Below are 16885 nucleotides of genomic sequence, written 5' to 3'. Positions count from 1 at the left end.
TATGGTTTAAAATCGACACTTGCGCATATCAGCTGTTGTTTTGATTCAGTAGTCATTTGCCTATCTGCGCGTACAATAAAATGTTTTAGTGAAAACCGTTGTTTCCGCTTGCTGTGAAATTCGCGCTTTAATAAAATTTTTGGAGGCGAAAGGATTCTCCGCTGTGCTTCAGTCAATTTATCGTGGACCTACCGGGTGAAGCACTGCAGTCAAGACCCAAAAGAAGATTGAAGATTTTTTTTGTCGTGAATACGACTTACTTTACTATGGAGGTGCCTTTTCAAAATTTACCCTCTGAGAGAGTGATAAGTTTTTGATAGTGAATATCTTTTGTTGTATCTAACGAATCAACATAATTTTTGCTACATGCCATCGGAAATATGATCACAATTTTATGATAAAATATTCAGTTGTGTGACATAATCTCAAATAATTCAAAATTAAACTTTTCTGAAATGTTTGGTATAAACGAGTATCAAAATCTAACTACCAATAGAATCGAAATTTTTCAACTTAAGCGTGTATAGAAAAAGCATTGAAGTATTTCAATAGTACACTATTGAAAAACCTGTCACATTTGACCCATGTCAACACCAGCCAATCAGAACGTGTTCTGAGGAAGAGAACTAAATATCTGCTGCTGTACAACAAATCGTTCGAGAAAATGTTCCGAACAGTGTTTAATATCGTAGTGAGTTCCACAATTTGGTCCTTCTGAAAGGCAGGAATGAATCCCGTACAGCATCCGGATAGTTTCTTTCAATGAAATGCAAATCCTAAATGAAATAATCGAAATTAAAATTCTATATGCTGCTATTTTCATAGCCGTTAGGACCGCCCATTAGTGAAAATGCTACAAACGAAATCAGGTAAAAACAAGCCTCTCAACAAAAATTGGATCAGTTTGGATTCTATCGCCACTGCGAGCAGATGTATTTTGTGTCGTTTGCAAAGCTAGTTTCGCCTCCGACAAGAGCGATTACGTCACAGCTGCCAGTCATTTGCATTGGTGAAAAAGCAACGGTGGAGAGCATTACACAAAATTAGCCGTTCTAATGGCTCTAAAAGTTTTCTAAAGAACTATTAGGATTTGTTGTTCGCAAATCGAAAGGAAATATCCTCAGTTTAGTGCAAATCTAGAACAGTTTCGTTAGATTTTTGCACTTTTCGCTGTGTGAAATTCATAGTAATCGAGATCAAGTGAAGCCTTCTTTGTTTTTGCGAAAAATGTGGAAAGCTTTCCCCTGCTTGCATAATTCATACAATTGATCAACTAATTGATATTCGGAAGTGTTAAGGAACATGTTAGTTGTTTTCGTACTCACGACATCCAGTTATGTCTCAGATATTACCCACCTGCCTTTTTATGGGATCTTAATACCACTCATTTGAAACTAATGTTGTAAAGATCGATTCAGCTATCTCCGATGTAAGATGATGCACTTATTTTCTTTTTTTTTTGCCCAATTCATCCCATAATCCCGGAGACATGAGTCGGATCCAAACAAATTCCGGAATTTTGTATGGGACCGTGAGACCTTTAATTTAAATTTTGATTTGCGAATATCGGTTCAGCCACCTCCAAGAAAGGTTAGTGCACAAAACCTCACATACACACACACTTGGCGTTCTAGACGACCTGAGTCGAATTGTATATGACATTCGGCCCTTCGGGCCTCGATTAAAAAGTCGGTTTTCAGAATCCAAAGTCCAGAGTCCAGAGACTAGAGACTAGAGTCCAGAGTCCAGAGTCCAAAGTCCAAAGTCCAGAGTCCAGAGACTAGAGACTAGAGACTAGAGTCCAGAGTCCAGAGACTAGAGACTAGAGTCCAGAGTCCAGAGTCCAGAGTCCAAAGTCCAGAGTCCAGAGACTAGAGACTAGAGTCCAGAGTACAGAGTCCAGAGTCCAGAGTCCAGAGTCCAGAGTCCAGAGTCCAGAGTCCAGAGTCCAGAGTCCAGAGTCCAGAGTCCAGAGTCCAGAGTCCAGAGTCCAGAGTCCAGAGTCCAGAGTCCAGAGTCCAGAGTCCAGAGTCCAGAGTCCAGAGTCCAGAGTCCAGATTCCAGATTCCAGAGTCCAGAGTTCAGAGTCCAGAGTCCAGAGTCCAGAGTCCAGAGTCCAGAGTCCAGAGTCCAGAGTCCAGAGTCCAGAGTCCAGAGTCCAGAGTCCAGAGTCCAGAGTCCAGAGTCAAAAGTTCAGAGCCCATAGTCGAGAGTCCAGAGTCCAGAGTCCAGAGTCCAGAGACTAGAGACTAGAGACTAGAGTCCAGAGTCCAGAGACTAGAGACTAGAGTCCAGAGTACAGAGTCCAGAGTCCAGAGTCCAGAGTCCAGAGTCCAGAGTCCAGAGTCCAGAGTCCAGATTCCAGATTCCAGAGTCCAGAGTTCAGAGTCCAGAGTCCAGAGTCCAGAGTCCAGAGTCCAGAGTCCAGAGTCCAGAGTCCAGAGTCCAGAGTCCAGAGTCCAGAGTCAAAAGTTCAGAGCCCATAGTCGAGAGTCCAGAGTCCAGAGTCCAGAGTCCAGAGACTAGAGACTAGAGACTAGAGTCCAGAGTCCAGAGACTAGAGACTAGAGTCCAGAGTCCAGAGTCCAAAGTCCAGAGTCCAGAGACTAGAGACTAGAGTCCAGAGTACAGAGTCCAGAATCCAGAGTCCAGAGTCCAGATTCCCGATTCCAGAGTCCAGAGTCCAGAGTCCAGAGTCCAGAGTCCAGAGTCCAGAGTCCAGAGTCCAGAGTCAAAAGTTCAGAGCCCATAGTCGAGAGTCTAGAGTCCAGAGTCCAGAGTCCAGTGTCCAGAATATGAGTGAGTTATAAAGCACCATAATTCTTTATAGTGATTACAGCACATTTTAGCAGTCCAGAATTGGATGATTGGATTACGATTCTTTTGAAGCTAGAATTGTAGGAAAAACTGACAGAATATCGGTCCAGATAATAGCCTCACCCGTGTTGTAGTTCTGACTTGCCACCATCCGACTATTGCTTGTTTCGATCCGTGTTCTTCTAATAGTTTGCTTGGTTTGTTTACTCAAGCTCAAGCTGACGAAAATTTGTTTTAGTTTGAACAATATTCAAATTATATAGGACTTAAATCAAAAAAAAATTCGCCAAAACTAGAATAAAAGTTATTGTCTAATGCATAATTTTAAAGGCTCGAGATTTTAAATTTATATTAATTGTGTCGTTCTATTTATGGTACCAATATTTTGGGGTCATCTCTAATTTCGATAAGCGGCAGTACTCAAAATTTCCTTCGAAAAATTTGAGCTAAATCGAATATTGGTAAGTTCCCGGCGGTTAAAGTGAATACAATATATTTAACAAAATTTTTACATGAAAAGTTAATGAAAGAATTTGTTACTGATACGATAGTTTTTTTCAAGCTCAAGTCTCGTATTTAATTTTTTCTTTTGTACTCTAGTTTCAGTTTTGCATTACTTGCGTAATGAATTTCGATTAAAAAATGCAACAAAGTTCATTTAGGAGCTAGCCAAATGTTGTGCTAGGGCACATATTTTTAACGTTTCGTCTTTGACTTATCAGTGCAGAGCAATTCAAATTGAACTACCGAATGCTAAACTGCAAACAAAAGTTCTTTTTTGATCTGTTATGAGTCACATTCGTTTCTTTTAATGTACTGGAAAATGTACTTAGTGTTCTTAAAAAGAACTTAAACATTTTGTGATATTGAAGAAAGTGTTTTTGTGAACTTCTCTTTTCCGGGGATCGAGCATAAGACAACTGGTTTGTGAGACTAGCGCCTTGTGCTCTGAACTGATGTTATGGATATTTTGAAGATAATAGAATTTTGTTTCTGTACCGTTGTCTGAGCAGGCAGTATGATGTTTGTTTTTTTCCTCCACAATTAAGTTGAACTATTTAATCTTTGAACAGGAAATGAAATCAACGTGGTGATCAAACCCAGCATATCTTTATGGCAGCGATGGAACATCTAATTAGTAAGTGATTAGTAATGAAAGTGTAGCCGCAACACAATTGTCCCACGGTCCAAACAAACGTCCACCTGAGACAGATTGGCGACGACGGAGTTTGTACGGAAGTCCATGCTTGCCATTGTTTACGTTCAGTTCGCTACTGAAACTAACATATCATGTTACCGCAGTTACTTTGTTGAAGGGAGTAATTACGAAGATTGAATCAACCGTTGAGTGTGACTGTACCTTAAAACAAATCTTCTTTTGATTTACCGTGTTGGTCGGCCAAAAATGTTCCTTTCCATTGTTAAGCGATTTAAATGGAAACAAATATGCTGCTTATGGTATCAAAAACAGCCAGTCGAACATACGGACACTGCCCCTAAATTAATTCTCTTTCTCGGATATGGACCGACACCGCACTTTATTACCTAGTGCAGTCTTACTTTCTCCTGACACATCACAGATTGTATGTCGACGGATGTATTTAAATAAGTGATGTAAAATCGTTCACTCGCACTTGGACACGTACGGAGAGGGCTGTGGGACGGACAGTTCGGCATCTAGTTAGCCTTTGCATAATCACCATTTTGTATGTGCGCTGCTGAATGATGGCGATGGAAAAGTGATGTTGAGTCACAGGAGCTGACTGCTGATCAACGTCTTCGTCATTACTTTTGCACTGGCCGTAAGTAACGTAGTTTATTGTCGTTGGATCGTCGTTTATCGCAAATTGACGTCTTCTCAGACCGACATATTCGATTGTCAAAAATGATACATTTTTACAGTTGATTCAACGTAAAATTCATTCCGATTTAAGTTATTCTTCTGAAATGCATTTTAAAAGTAAACGTCAATTGTAGTTCCTTTCGGTTTAAAATTTGTACCAAACTACTTTGTTTGTAATTAGGATTGATAAATTCGATAAAGTAGTTTATTTACGACTTACAGTTTTCTAAATGGAATAAATAAGACACAAGTTTTTGTGTGGATGATGTACCACATTGAATTTATTAATTTTTGTTAGTGTTTTATTCTATGAACATTAGGAAAAACACGTTATGATGAAGGAATCGCAGTAAAATTTTTGTCAACATTGTTTCATAGACCAGAGAGTCAAACTTGGTAATAAACTGTTGAGTCCGAAAATCCGGGGAACATAGTTGGTCGTTCAACCAAACGGATAAAGTTTGACTGTAGAGTACAGTGTGATCCAATCAACATCCACACTTCTAGATTTCCAACAGATTTCTGAACAGAATTATTCTACGCTTACTGGAAGAGAATTTTTCAAACACATTGAGTTGTCGAAGTACGCAACGAAATGTCTCGTGTGGCGAGCCATCTCCTACAGCGACTTAAAGAGTGACATAAAAATCGCGACCGAAATCATCAACAAGTACTTGTAAAGACTGTCCCAGAAAGTATGGACGCAACCAAAAACCGCTGCCATTTCGCAATGGTTCAGAATCTGTTAATTTTTATGGCTGCGTCCTGTTGTTTACACTCTTCTCTAACCACTTGTGCAGTTGTTTATTCGTTTTCATTAGTTTGTTTCGAAATGCGTGGACTTTCAGCGTGCACAGAACGTGGACTATCACTGAGAAAGATAGCAAAAATGGAAGGAGTAAGTGAAAAAGCCGTGCGAAATGCAATCAGGAAGTTCGGTGAGGATAACACCTTTGAGTATAAACCGAAAACGGGTCGAAAAAAGGTCCTGCTAACCCTCAGTTGGATAAACGTATACTAAAGGCATTCGAGCAAAAGAAGGAGGTTTCAGTTCGGGATGTGGCCAAAAAAGTGGACACTTCGAAGTCAAATGTTCTTCGTGTTAAAAAACGTTTGAATCTTCGAACCTATAAGAAGCAGAAACAACCAAAACGTAGTCCGAAACAAGAAGCATCGATCAGGCCGAGGGTTCGAAAGCTGTACAATACGATTCTTGCTGGAAATTTGAACTGCATAATCATGGACGACGAAACCTACGTGAAACTCGATTACAAATCCTTACAGGGATCACAATATTATACGGTGCGAGAAGGGCAAGTGTTAAACCAGTTCGAGACATCGATTGAAGTCGAAAAATTTGGTAAGAAAGCTATGGTCTGGCAAGCAATTTATAGCTGCGGTAAGATTTCGAAACCCTTCATCACCACTGCTTCAATGAACAGCGAAATATACATCAAGGAATGTTTACAAAAAGGAATGGTACAAAAAATCCTGTTGTCTTCTGGCCAGATCTTGCTTCTTGCCACTACTCGAAATCAACGGTAGAATCGTATACTACCAAAAATGTCACTTTCGTCCCAAAAGACATGAATCCACCAAATTGCCCACAACTTCGAATTTTGGGCATTAACGAAGGCACATCTTAGGACACATGTCTCGGTAGGCGAAACCATTCAACAGTTAGAAAAAAAAGCGGATGGGTAATGTCATGAGACATAACCGGATGACGTGAATACGAATAAAATGGACGAATCAGTTTCTTCGATTTTAAAGAATCTGAATTCTAGATCCGGAATTCAGGAACCGAATTTTGGAGCTAAACTCTAAACTTGAACTCGAGAATTGAGTTCTAAAACTGATTGTTGAACCGATCACTGAACCTGTGTTCTGGAATTGAATCCGGTTCGACGCTGAATTGAATTAACCTAAATTATAGCACAAAACCTGTGGTATTGTATGCCGCTGAACTTTAGCTTCAGAATTACGGTCCAGGATTCCGTCTTCAAATTCGGATCCAGAATTCAGCTCTGAAATTCAGTTCTAGAATCCAGAATGCGGAATAGAAGTGAGTTTTGATACCAAATTCTGAATTCAGAACCTGGACAACAGAATTTTGGATCTAAATTCTGGTGCTGTATTTCGGTATTAAGTTCCAGAACTGAAACTGAATTCCGGATTGCAATGTTGGAACTGAGTTGCTGACCCCAATTTCAGTACCAGGATTCAGTTTCAATATCCAGATTCTAGTACAGGTTCCAAAACCCAGGCATTAAAACCAATACACAAAAAATTCAAGAAAAGTTTTCTAATTCAAGTCTATCATACTGCAAACGTTCACTATACTTATTATTTTCACTTCCAATTTACTGACTGATTTGTGGAATTTTCACGGCCGTTGTTCACTTGTCGAGGCATTTTGTTCCAATGTAAAGGACCAGCAGTTGGATGACGCAATCGCTTGTTGTTTGAAGTGAAACTCGCACTGCGAACGACCCGCAGCAGAACTGCTTTCTGTGCGGATTGATTCAATACTGAAGCAATTTTTGTGAAGGCAGTGCAGCACGGAACCCATATCTGGCGGTGCACTAAAATGCTTATTTTCACTTCCGATTCGCATATTCCAACAGATAAGTAATTTTAATATTTTTGGTAAACATTTATCGCCCTTAAAAGAGCTGAGTTGTAAAATGGTCACGGTTGTTGTTTACTTTTCGGTATGTTTTGCTCCAATGCAAAGGATCAACAGCTAAATGATGAAAAATATCATCATTTTTTTCAGAATTATTGTTCAACAAAATAAATTCAAATGTTTTGCATGATTGAGGACGCTTTTTTAAAATCATGATTTGCGCTGTCCACTGTATCTCAGCGCAGACTAATCAGAAGTGAACAAATCAAATCAGCGTAGTTAGAGTAGAAGTTTTTCTAAACTTCAACGTTTCTGTTTGATATTTTTTTTAAATTTTCGGTGGTTGTTCAAAGTGAAAACTACGATTTTTCAAGAAAAAATGCGTCGTTTTGTAGCTGCAAAACCTCCCCAAAGTAACAAACAACGAATAGGAAAACGTTGGGGTCTGGTTTTTTATATGTATTTATTACTCCAGGGAACCCGTAGGGTCTAACATTTTCAAAAAATCGAGAATGTTTTGTCAAGTTATTAAGTCAATTGAAGTATGAGATGAGCAACGATAGAGGCCCATAACTTGCTGAGTTTTGTTTCGATAGGCTTGAAAATTTCACAGAGTATTCTTGGAATGCTTTACTATAAGAAAATACAAAGAAAAATTTTTTTTTTTCAAAAGTGCTAGACTCTATCTGCCCTTTAAAACGAAACTCACACCAACTACATCAAAACCGTCATCTCGGGTAGAAGAAAAGCGTCAAGAATTTTCTTCTTTGATACCGAACATATCAGAAAACATTAATTTTAAGTTATTTGTGATTATGTCATATAACTGAAAATATTATTATAAATTGATGATCATATTTCGAATGATATGTATCGAAAATTATGTTGATACGTTAGATATAACAAGAGATATTCACGATCGAAAACTTATCACATTCCTAGAGGGTTAATTTTGAAAAGGCACCCCATAGTAAAGTAAGCCGTATTCACGACAAAAGTGGGCACTTCGAAGTCAAATGTTCTTCGTGCTAAAGAACGTTTGAATCTTCGAACCTATAAGAAGCAGAAACAACCAAAACGTAGTCCGAAACAAGAAGCATCGATCAGGCCGAGGGTTCGAAAGCTGTACAATACGATTCTTGCTGGAAATTCGAACTGCATAATCATGGACGACGAAACCTACGTGAAACTTGATTACAAATCCTTGCCGGGACCACAATATTATACGGTGTGAGAAGGGCAAGTGTTAAACCAGCACGAGACATCGATTGAAGTCGAAAAATTTGGTAAGAAAGCTATGGTCTGGCAAGCAATTTGTAGCTGTGGTAGGATTTCGAAACTCTTCATCACCACTACTTCAATGAACAAGGATCCTGTTGTCTTCTGGCCAGATCTTGCTTCTTGCCACTACTCGAAATCAACAGTAGAATGGTATACTACCAAAAATGTCATCTTCGTCGCAAAAGACATGAATCCACCAAATTGCCCACAACTTCGACCAATTGAGGAATTTTGGGCATTAACGAAGGCACATCTTAGGAAACATGTCCCGGCAGCCGAAACCATTCAACAGTTCGAAAAAGATTGAAAAAAAGTGTCAAAACTTGTCGCCAAGAAGTCTCTACGGAATTTAATGAGGAACGTTCGCAAGAAGGTGCACCAGCTAGTCTACAATGGCTAAGTAGCAAATGTTAAGAATAATATTCTGTTGCTGTAGTCTAATATTATCAGTATATCGAATAAAATTTGAATATCTAACACTTGTGAACTATTTACAGCGAAATCAAATTGCGTCCATACTTTCTGGGACAGTCTTTATAAAACTTCTACTTAAACCCTAAGTGTCATGAAAATCGGCCAAGCCATGTCTGAGAAAATGGTCTGAGTTTCATGTTGGAGTATTTCAACACTATTTTCGGTGCTTCCGGAAACGGAAATCGGGAGCCAGAATAGCCGGAATTAATTTGATAAGCCGTCTGCTAACAATGACTAACGGTTGGAGTTGTTTCGAACTCACTTTAGAAATCTGTTTAAGTTTTTCCGCTTCGCCGCTTCAAGTAATTACAAAACCAAAAGTTGTATCCCGATGAAACTCTAAAGCTTTGTATGGGGCCTTTGATTCGCTATATCTGAGGAAAGTGAGTGAAAAATCAACTTCAGTGTTGGTTTATGGCGTGTACGGCATTGAACAAAGCACACTGCATGCATCGTTTGTAAAGGCGTGTTGTGTTTTCTTCTTCCGTGCCAGCACGTACCGGTGCGTACCGGCTTTGTATCGTCATTTTATGTGACACTATCGCCCTGTAATTGCGGCACCGGAACATGAGACAACATGTTCCAAAAAGTCTTAGATTTTAATGACACGTCCAGATTTAGTGTTATCTCAAAACATTTTGTTTTTAAATATTGACTTTCTGGTACATAGTAAAAACAAATAAAAGTCCCAGAAAGTCGATTTGAGATAATACTAAATTTGGACGTTTCATGCAATTTTAAGATTTTTGGCATCAACAAAAATTTTCGATCTCGGAAATTTCATGTACTCCCCCCTATGGTGCTTTTTCAAGATCGAATATTTTCAAACTTTAACCGCTGGGCAGCACCCCTTACCCATGTCCGATTTAGCTCAAAATTTTCATGAGGACTTTTTTCGAGGTGCTTAAACTTTTGAGCAGTAGCGCTTTACGAAATTAGAGGTGATCCCAAAATATTGGCACCCTTGTATACATTAGAGCGGTAAAAAACAACGTGTTTTGTCGGTTACGTCACTTATACCGTTATATCTCCGGAACCAAAAGTCACAGCCATTCGATCTTTGAACTTGATCAATGGCTCGACAGTAGCTTTCAAACGAGCATAAGTTTGTTCAAATCGGTTCAGCCATCTCTGAGAAAATTGAGCGCGTATAAATATCTTCGAAAAGTGCACACACAGACATTTTTCGATCTCGTCGAACTGAGTCGAATGGCATATAAAACTATGGGTCTCCGAAGCTCCGTTCAAAAGTCCGTTTTTTCCAGCAATTCTAATACCTTTCCATAGAGAAAGGCAAAACTGATTTTAAGGCAATGAGGTAGAAACAGGTGGAGCAAACATAGCTTTTTTGTATTAGTGAAATCAACTTTACTTCAGCACGCCAAGTAAAACTAAAAACCACGTGCTTGCTTTCGTCTCACCGGTCGAACTAGTTAGCATTCAATCCAAGCATGTTTATTTTACATGTATGTCGTCATACCGAATTGTTTACAAAGTTTTGGCTACCAACGCAAGCAAGCGATGTGGTCTGCACCACCTGTTTATATCACATTGGTTTCAAGGGGGTTGCCACAAAAAAAAAAAACGCTTTGTATATCGGAAACGGTGCGACCTAGACTTATGGTATATTCGACAAAGTAAATTATTTTCAACAGTTATAGAACTTTGTAGAAGAAACCATTTTTCTATCTCTTCAGAAAAAAAAGTTGTGATTATATTGTTTGAACATTTAGGGGTTTTTGGTTTGTACAAAGTTATATACTTCGCTTCGATTTGGGGGGTGGAGGGTCTTTGCTTCTGTGACAATTTGTGACAAAGGGGGGATAGGGAGTCAAAAATCGTCAAAAAAAAGCGTGACGTCTTTTATGGACAGCCCCTTAATGGAGTTTGAATTGCACCACCATCTCCGCCTAACAGTTCAATTTGAAATTCAAGGATATAACACTAGGTGCCGTGTACTAGACGTCTCGGACGAAAACGAGTGACGACCGATTGCTGACCTCCGCAGAATTTGAACATTTAAGGGTTTTTGGGGGTAAAAAAGTATAAAGTACAAAGAAGCCGAAACGCGAAGAAATATTATTTTTTGTCGAAGTAGGCCATGAACAATCAGTGATGAAATCAGATTACGCGGATCACGGTTCATCTAGTTCTGCAATTTCAATTATTTCAATTCATGGATTGACTTTGTAAAAGCGCTTTCATGTGACAGACACAGAGACGTCAGTTAGCTGGATATCGCTAAGTCAATTCAGTTTGGCGTGAATAGTGTTCGTGTCAAAAGGTGAGTGTTTTTTACTGAAACTAATTCTTTTTTCATTTTTCCAAACTGCAAGTTGAGAATTGTAGCAGAAAGTTGGAGCTACACAACGGTATAGATAACTTGGGTAAAACCCTAGTTGAAATGTATTTTTTTTTCAATTTCCTGAAACTGTCCAGCTTATCCCCGGTCTCTCCTAACAGATCGGCTGAAAAGTTCGTATCGTTTCTATCAGAGGGCGCCACTAGAATTAAATCCATAACATTTTCAGTTAGTACCAACCTTCAAAAGATACGTGTATAAATTTGACTGCTGTCTGATTATTAATTTGTGAAATATTGCATTTTGAGTGAAGCTACTTTTGTTATTGTGAAAAAATGGAAAAAAAGGAATTTCGTGTGTTGATGAAACACTACTTTTTGATGAAAAAAAGTGCCGCCGATACCAAAAAATGGCTTGATGAGTGTTATCCAGACTCTGCACCGGGCGAAGCAACAATTCGTAAGTGGTTTGCAAAATTTCGTACTGGTCATATGAGCACCGAAGACGATGAACGCAGTGGACGTCCAAAAGAGGCTGTTACCGATGAAAACGTGAAAAAAATCCACAAAATGATTTTCAATGACCGTGAAGTGAAGTTGATCGAGATAGCTGACACCCTAAAGATATCAAAGGTACGTGTTGGACATATTATTCACGAATATTTGGATATGAGAAAGCTTTGTGCAAAATGGGTGCCGCGTGAGCTCACAATCGATCAAAAACAACAACGAATTGATGATTCTGAGCAGTGTTTGGAGCTGTTATATCGAAAACAAAACCGATTTTTTCGTCGATATATAACAATGGACGAAACATGGCTCCATCACTTCACTCCGGAGTCCAATCGACAGTCAGCTGAGTGGACTGCACGCGATGAACCGAACCCAAAGCGTGGAAAGACTCAACAATCGGCCGGTGAAGTTATGGCCCTTGAAAAGGGAAAAACCATCAACAGTGACTATTATATAGCGTTATAAGAGCGTTTGAAGGACGAAATTTAAAAAAAAACGGCCTCATTTGAAGAAGAAAAAAGTTTTGTTTCATCAAGACAATGCACCGTGTCACAAGTCGATGAAAACCATGCCGAAATTGAACGAATTGGGCTTCGAATTGCTCCCTCATCCACCGTATTCTCCAGATTTGGCCCCCAGTGACTTTTTCCTGTTCTCAGACCTCAAGAGAATGCTCGCTGGTAAAAAATTTAGAAGCAATGAAGAGGTAATCGCTGAAACTGAGGCCTATTTTGAGGCAAAGGACAAATCGTACTACAAAAATGGTATCGAAAAGTTGGAAGATCGCTATAATCGCTATATCGCCTCTGATGGCTATTATGTTGAATAATAAAAACGAATTTTGGCAAAAAAATGTGTGTTTCTATTAAACGATACGAACTTTTCAGCCGAACTGTTATATATTTTTAAATAATTTCTCAAAGGCAACTACTGAATTAAGTTCATGTTTTTATCGATTTAAACCATTGTGCGCTGGTTCAAAAAATTACACCTAATTTGAGTCTACACCATTTAAACAAGAAAAACGTTCCATCGGAGCCATTATGGTTCTGCTTCCAGAAGCAACTGCTCACAGTTAATTTATTCACGACCAAGTTTTACCTCAATCAGAACCCGCATATGTAACATAAATACAGTGTGAAATATTGTTTCGATTCGTTGTAGCTCAGTTTGACTGAATAATTTTCCAACCAAATTTAAGATTAATTTGAAGTTCCGTGCTTTGCAATAAACTGCAGCGCAGATTAAAAGAAACTGATCATCTGCAAACTGGCGCCTTTTTGATATTTCCTATGCCATTTTCGAAGAGCTTCACTTTCGCTTGTGAATCCCCGTTTTGTATGTTGACTACCACCAATCTGAAACCAATCTTTCGATTAATCAGTCTGTGTGAAACATGACGAACGGAAGATTTTTAGTGGTTCTGGTTCTTGCATCGTGTAATTTTTTGGTAAAATCATCGGAAAACCAGGAACCTAGCTTGGGTCTTGGAATGGAATTGGTTCTCACCAAATTGGAACAGCTGGAACTGAGGTGAGTATTCGTTTAGGAATTTCATTCCGACACTATCTAATGAAACTTTCTCGATTTTAGATTGATAGAATTGGAACAACAAAATCAATTGATTGTGGACCTACTGAACGGAACTTGTGTGAAGACCTTGTGTGATTCCGAAAAACCTATTCAATCTGCAACGGAATCAACCATAGCAGAACCGAAGATTGCCGAGGCACCACCGGAGTACGATGAAAAAGAAGTTTACTCATCGTGCTACGAGGTGCCGATCGTGAAACCCGGAAAGTATCTTCTGAAACCAACCGAAACGTCAAAACCGTTTTATGCCTTTTGCGATGTAAATCCGTACGGCGAAGGCTGGATGGTGGTTCAGTACCGGTTCAATGGTTCGGAGTCATTCTATCGAAACTGGACCGATTACAAGCATGGGTTCGGTAGTCTGGACGGCGAGTTTTGGTACGGACTGGAAAGGATTCGTCTTTTCACAGCCACTCGCAGGCATGAGTTGATGTTCGAGTTGGTTGACTCTACGGGGATGGTTAGAGTGGCCAGGTACTATCCGTTTACCCTAGGCAGTGAAGAACAGGGATACAGTATATCCGCTATGGGTCCCTACATCGGAAATGGGGGAGATTCTTTCGGCTATCATTCGGGTATGAAATTTACCACGTACGATCGGGACAATGACGAATCAACATCGACGAACTGTGCCAAGAAACACTACGGCGCCTGGTGGTACAAGAGTTGTCATAGAAGGTTATTTTAAAGTGAAGTTAAATTTTTAAATTATTAATAACGATTTATGTTTTTCATTTTGTAGTAATCTGAACGGTAGATACATGAAAGGCAGTAGTGATCAGTCCATGTCTTGGAACACATTCCGTAATGCTGAAAGCTTGAAGCGATCTAAGATAATGATACGAGAAGGCTGAACCTTAGTCATACTAAGCATCTGGATGAAACGTACGAATCACTGCTAGCATCTGCTTTTTCAAATTTAAAAATGATTTTCGATGTAGTAAACTAATTTAGGTGATTTTGTTCTTAGTAATTTTCGAATCAGAAGTCACCAGAACGGTCGTTCCGAGTTTCATGGTGGTGGCTTCTGGTTCATTTTGTTTATTCTACAGCAGGAAAAAACCCACAGGAGCTCAAACTCTCTTGGTATCCTTCTCCAACAGGCATAAAACCTCCTCATCCTTTGTATCAATAGATCATTCACAATCCCAATAATATATCGGGGTCATTCCACCAATTGTCAACACACTTTTGTACCCGTGCATCTTCGAATCCGATGAATCTTCAGAGTATGATATTCTGAACCAAAGAAGATGTTTGGTGTACTTTTTGTTGGGTGGAGTCACTGCACTGATTTTCGGCGCGTGATTAAAATTTTATTATAAAACCAACACATTTAATTCGATTTTTTTTCGACCATAACGCAAAACTCTTGCAACATACAAAACTGTCTCAGCTTTTTTAGAAAAGTGTTTTGAAAATTGAAAAACAATGATAATCCACTTTTTCTATTTTTCCAAAAATTTTCTTTTATTTGCAACATTTTTATTCGATTCCTTGTTCTCTTTTACATAAAAGTCAATCTTGAAAAATATGGTACTTTTTTGTGGAAAGAGCAGTTGGAGTGCTAAAGAATCGCAGTAGCCACATCAGCAGCGTTTAAAATTGGAGCTCGGTGAGAATTGTTCTTTCACAGTTTTCCAAATGCCTGCTGTGGTAATTTATTTTCTCTTCTTTACGTAATTCTCTAGTTTCCTGCGACTTTAACGGCGTCGAAAATGTATTACGTTATTACGCGATTTTATTGTAAAAATATGTTTTCGAAAAATAAAATTTGAGCCTGGGAGACTTTCATAATAATAAATGTTATGTTATGCAGATCTTATTTTAAAGAAAAAAAAACCTGTTTTAATCCACCTAGTGGTGTAATGATGCCTTTCTCATATCAATCATACTATCATATATAATACTGAAAAAAAAATTTTTCTTCTATTCTCAAAAGAATAATCGAAATCGGTTTGTTTGACCGCCTACTAATAAAAACTATCAAATTTGAGGTCGATTTAGAATTTTTTTTAGGTTTTTCCCCATTTTCAGTGATGGTATACAATTTTTAACCCACTTCACTCTATATTTCCGGATCCGGAAGCCGGATCCGCATGAAATTCAGGAATTACGCATGGGACCACAGGATCTTTCATTTGTGAAAATCGGTCGCGCCATCTATGAGAAAAGTTAGAAAACAGATTTTTTTTATGCACATTTTACCCCATAACTCCCGAACCGGAAGTCGGATCCAAATAATATTCAGGAATTTTGTATGGAACCACAAGACCTTTCATTTGAATCTAAATTTGTGAAAATCGGTTCAGTCATCTCCGAGAAAAGTTAGTGCAAAAAAACGTTACATACACACACAGACCTTTTGCGTACTCGACGAACTGAGTTGAATGGTATATGACACTCGGCCCTCCGGGCCTCGGTTCGAAAGTCGGTTTTCACAGTGATTGCATAACCTTTCTATATGAGAAAGGCAAAAAGTTTGAATACTTTGACTTTGTGACATAAACACTGAAGAAAACTTTTGTGAACTACTTGAATCAATCTGAATCAATTGGTGTCAAAATTAGTATCTGAAATTATATAATAAAAGTATGAAATATATTTTCCTGAGACTGTTATGAAAGAAGAGAAAGGCATTATCACACCACTAGGTGGATTAAGAAGGGTTTTATCATATTTCATAAAACGATCTTTTCTTAGTGCATCATTTTATGCACTGTCTTTCTTACAGTGTAGCCATTAGGTTTCGAGACTATAGCAAAAGTCTCGAAACTTAACCCTTGTGGTGCTTCCAGTATGATCCAGAATCTAAGCGTCTAAGCGTTCGGAATGGAAGTTCGTTCCAACTGGTCAACCGGTCACTGGCGCTTTTTATATCGAAGTTTTAAAGCATTTGATGGCCAGAATCCGTCGTACTCGTCGTACCCGAATATCGTGATCCACATCGAAATGATGTGCTTGTTGCACGACAATGCACCGAGTCACAAATTAATCATTGTTCGTCAGTTTTTTGGCCCGAAATCAAGTCCGTGTGCTGAACCACCCACCGTATTCACCTGATTTGGGACCGTGTGACTTCTACTTGTTTCTAAAATTGAAATTGGAAGGATACTCTCTTTTTTTAAATATGTTGAGACCATCAAAAAGGCTTTAAAATGAGCTAAGAAGTGTATCGAAAAGTAGTTAGCAACATTGATTATTGAATAACAAAGCGAATATAAAACATATTTTGACATCAGTTTTCGATATATTGTAGAAAAATTACATTTTTATGCATTTCACTGATTATCCTGAAGAAAATCCTAGTTTCTGTGAAACGCTCGCACTTTGGACTCGACATTCTTCATTAAATTCTGCACAGTTACTTTTGTGACTTTCCTGGTGGCAGGGGTCCAGTTTTATTTGAACTCCTGCATGTTTTGGGACACTGT

At 38.7% G+C, this 16885-nt stretch overlaps 2 protein-coding genes across 2 annotated transcripts in view; one reads left to right on the top strand and one right to left on the bottom strand.

Annotated features, from left to right (window-relative positions):
* The window catches only part of LOC131436695 (putative uncharacterized protein DDB_G0271606), a 337186-nt gene that overhangs the window by 76585 nt on the left and 243716 nt on the right, over nucleotides 1–16885 (bottom strand). The gene's annotated exons all lie outside the window — the stretch shown is intronic.
* Nucleotides 12767–16154, top strand: LOC131436696 (microfibril-associated glycoprotein 4-like). The gene is made up of 3 exons (XM_058605562.1): nucleotides 12767–13391; nucleotides 13452–14129; nucleotides 14194–16154. Exons 1-3 carry the CDS (start codon nucleotides 13255–13257, stop codon nucleotides 14303–14305), a joined length of 927 nt encoding a protein of 308 aa, XP_058461545.1. The 5' UTR covers nucleotides 12767–13254; the 3' UTR covers nucleotides 14306–16154.

This window comes from Malaya genurostris, chromosome 3 (assembly GCF_030247185.1).
Source record: "Malaya genurostris strain Urasoe2022 chromosome 3, Malgen_1.1, whole genome shotgun sequence".
In the NCBI taxonomy this organism is placed as follows: domain Eukaryota; kingdom Metazoa; phylum Arthropoda; class Insecta; order Diptera; family Culicidae; genus Malaya; species Malaya genurostris.
This window is presented reverse-complemented; position numbering and strand designations above follow the sequence as displayed.

Coding starts and splice junctions, on each gene's coding strand:
- LOC131436696 (XM_058605562.1), top strand. CDS start 13,255: ATGACGAACGGAAGATTTTTAGTGGTTCTGGTTCTTGCATCGTGTAAT. Junction 13,392..13,451: donor TTGGAACAGCTGGAACTGAG/GTGAGTATTCGT, acceptor TCTCGATTTTAG/ATTGATAGAATTGGAACAAC. Junction 14,130..14,193: donor TACAAGAGTTGTCATAGAAG/GTTATTTTAAAG, acceptor TTCATTTTGTAG/TAATCTGAACGGTAGATACA.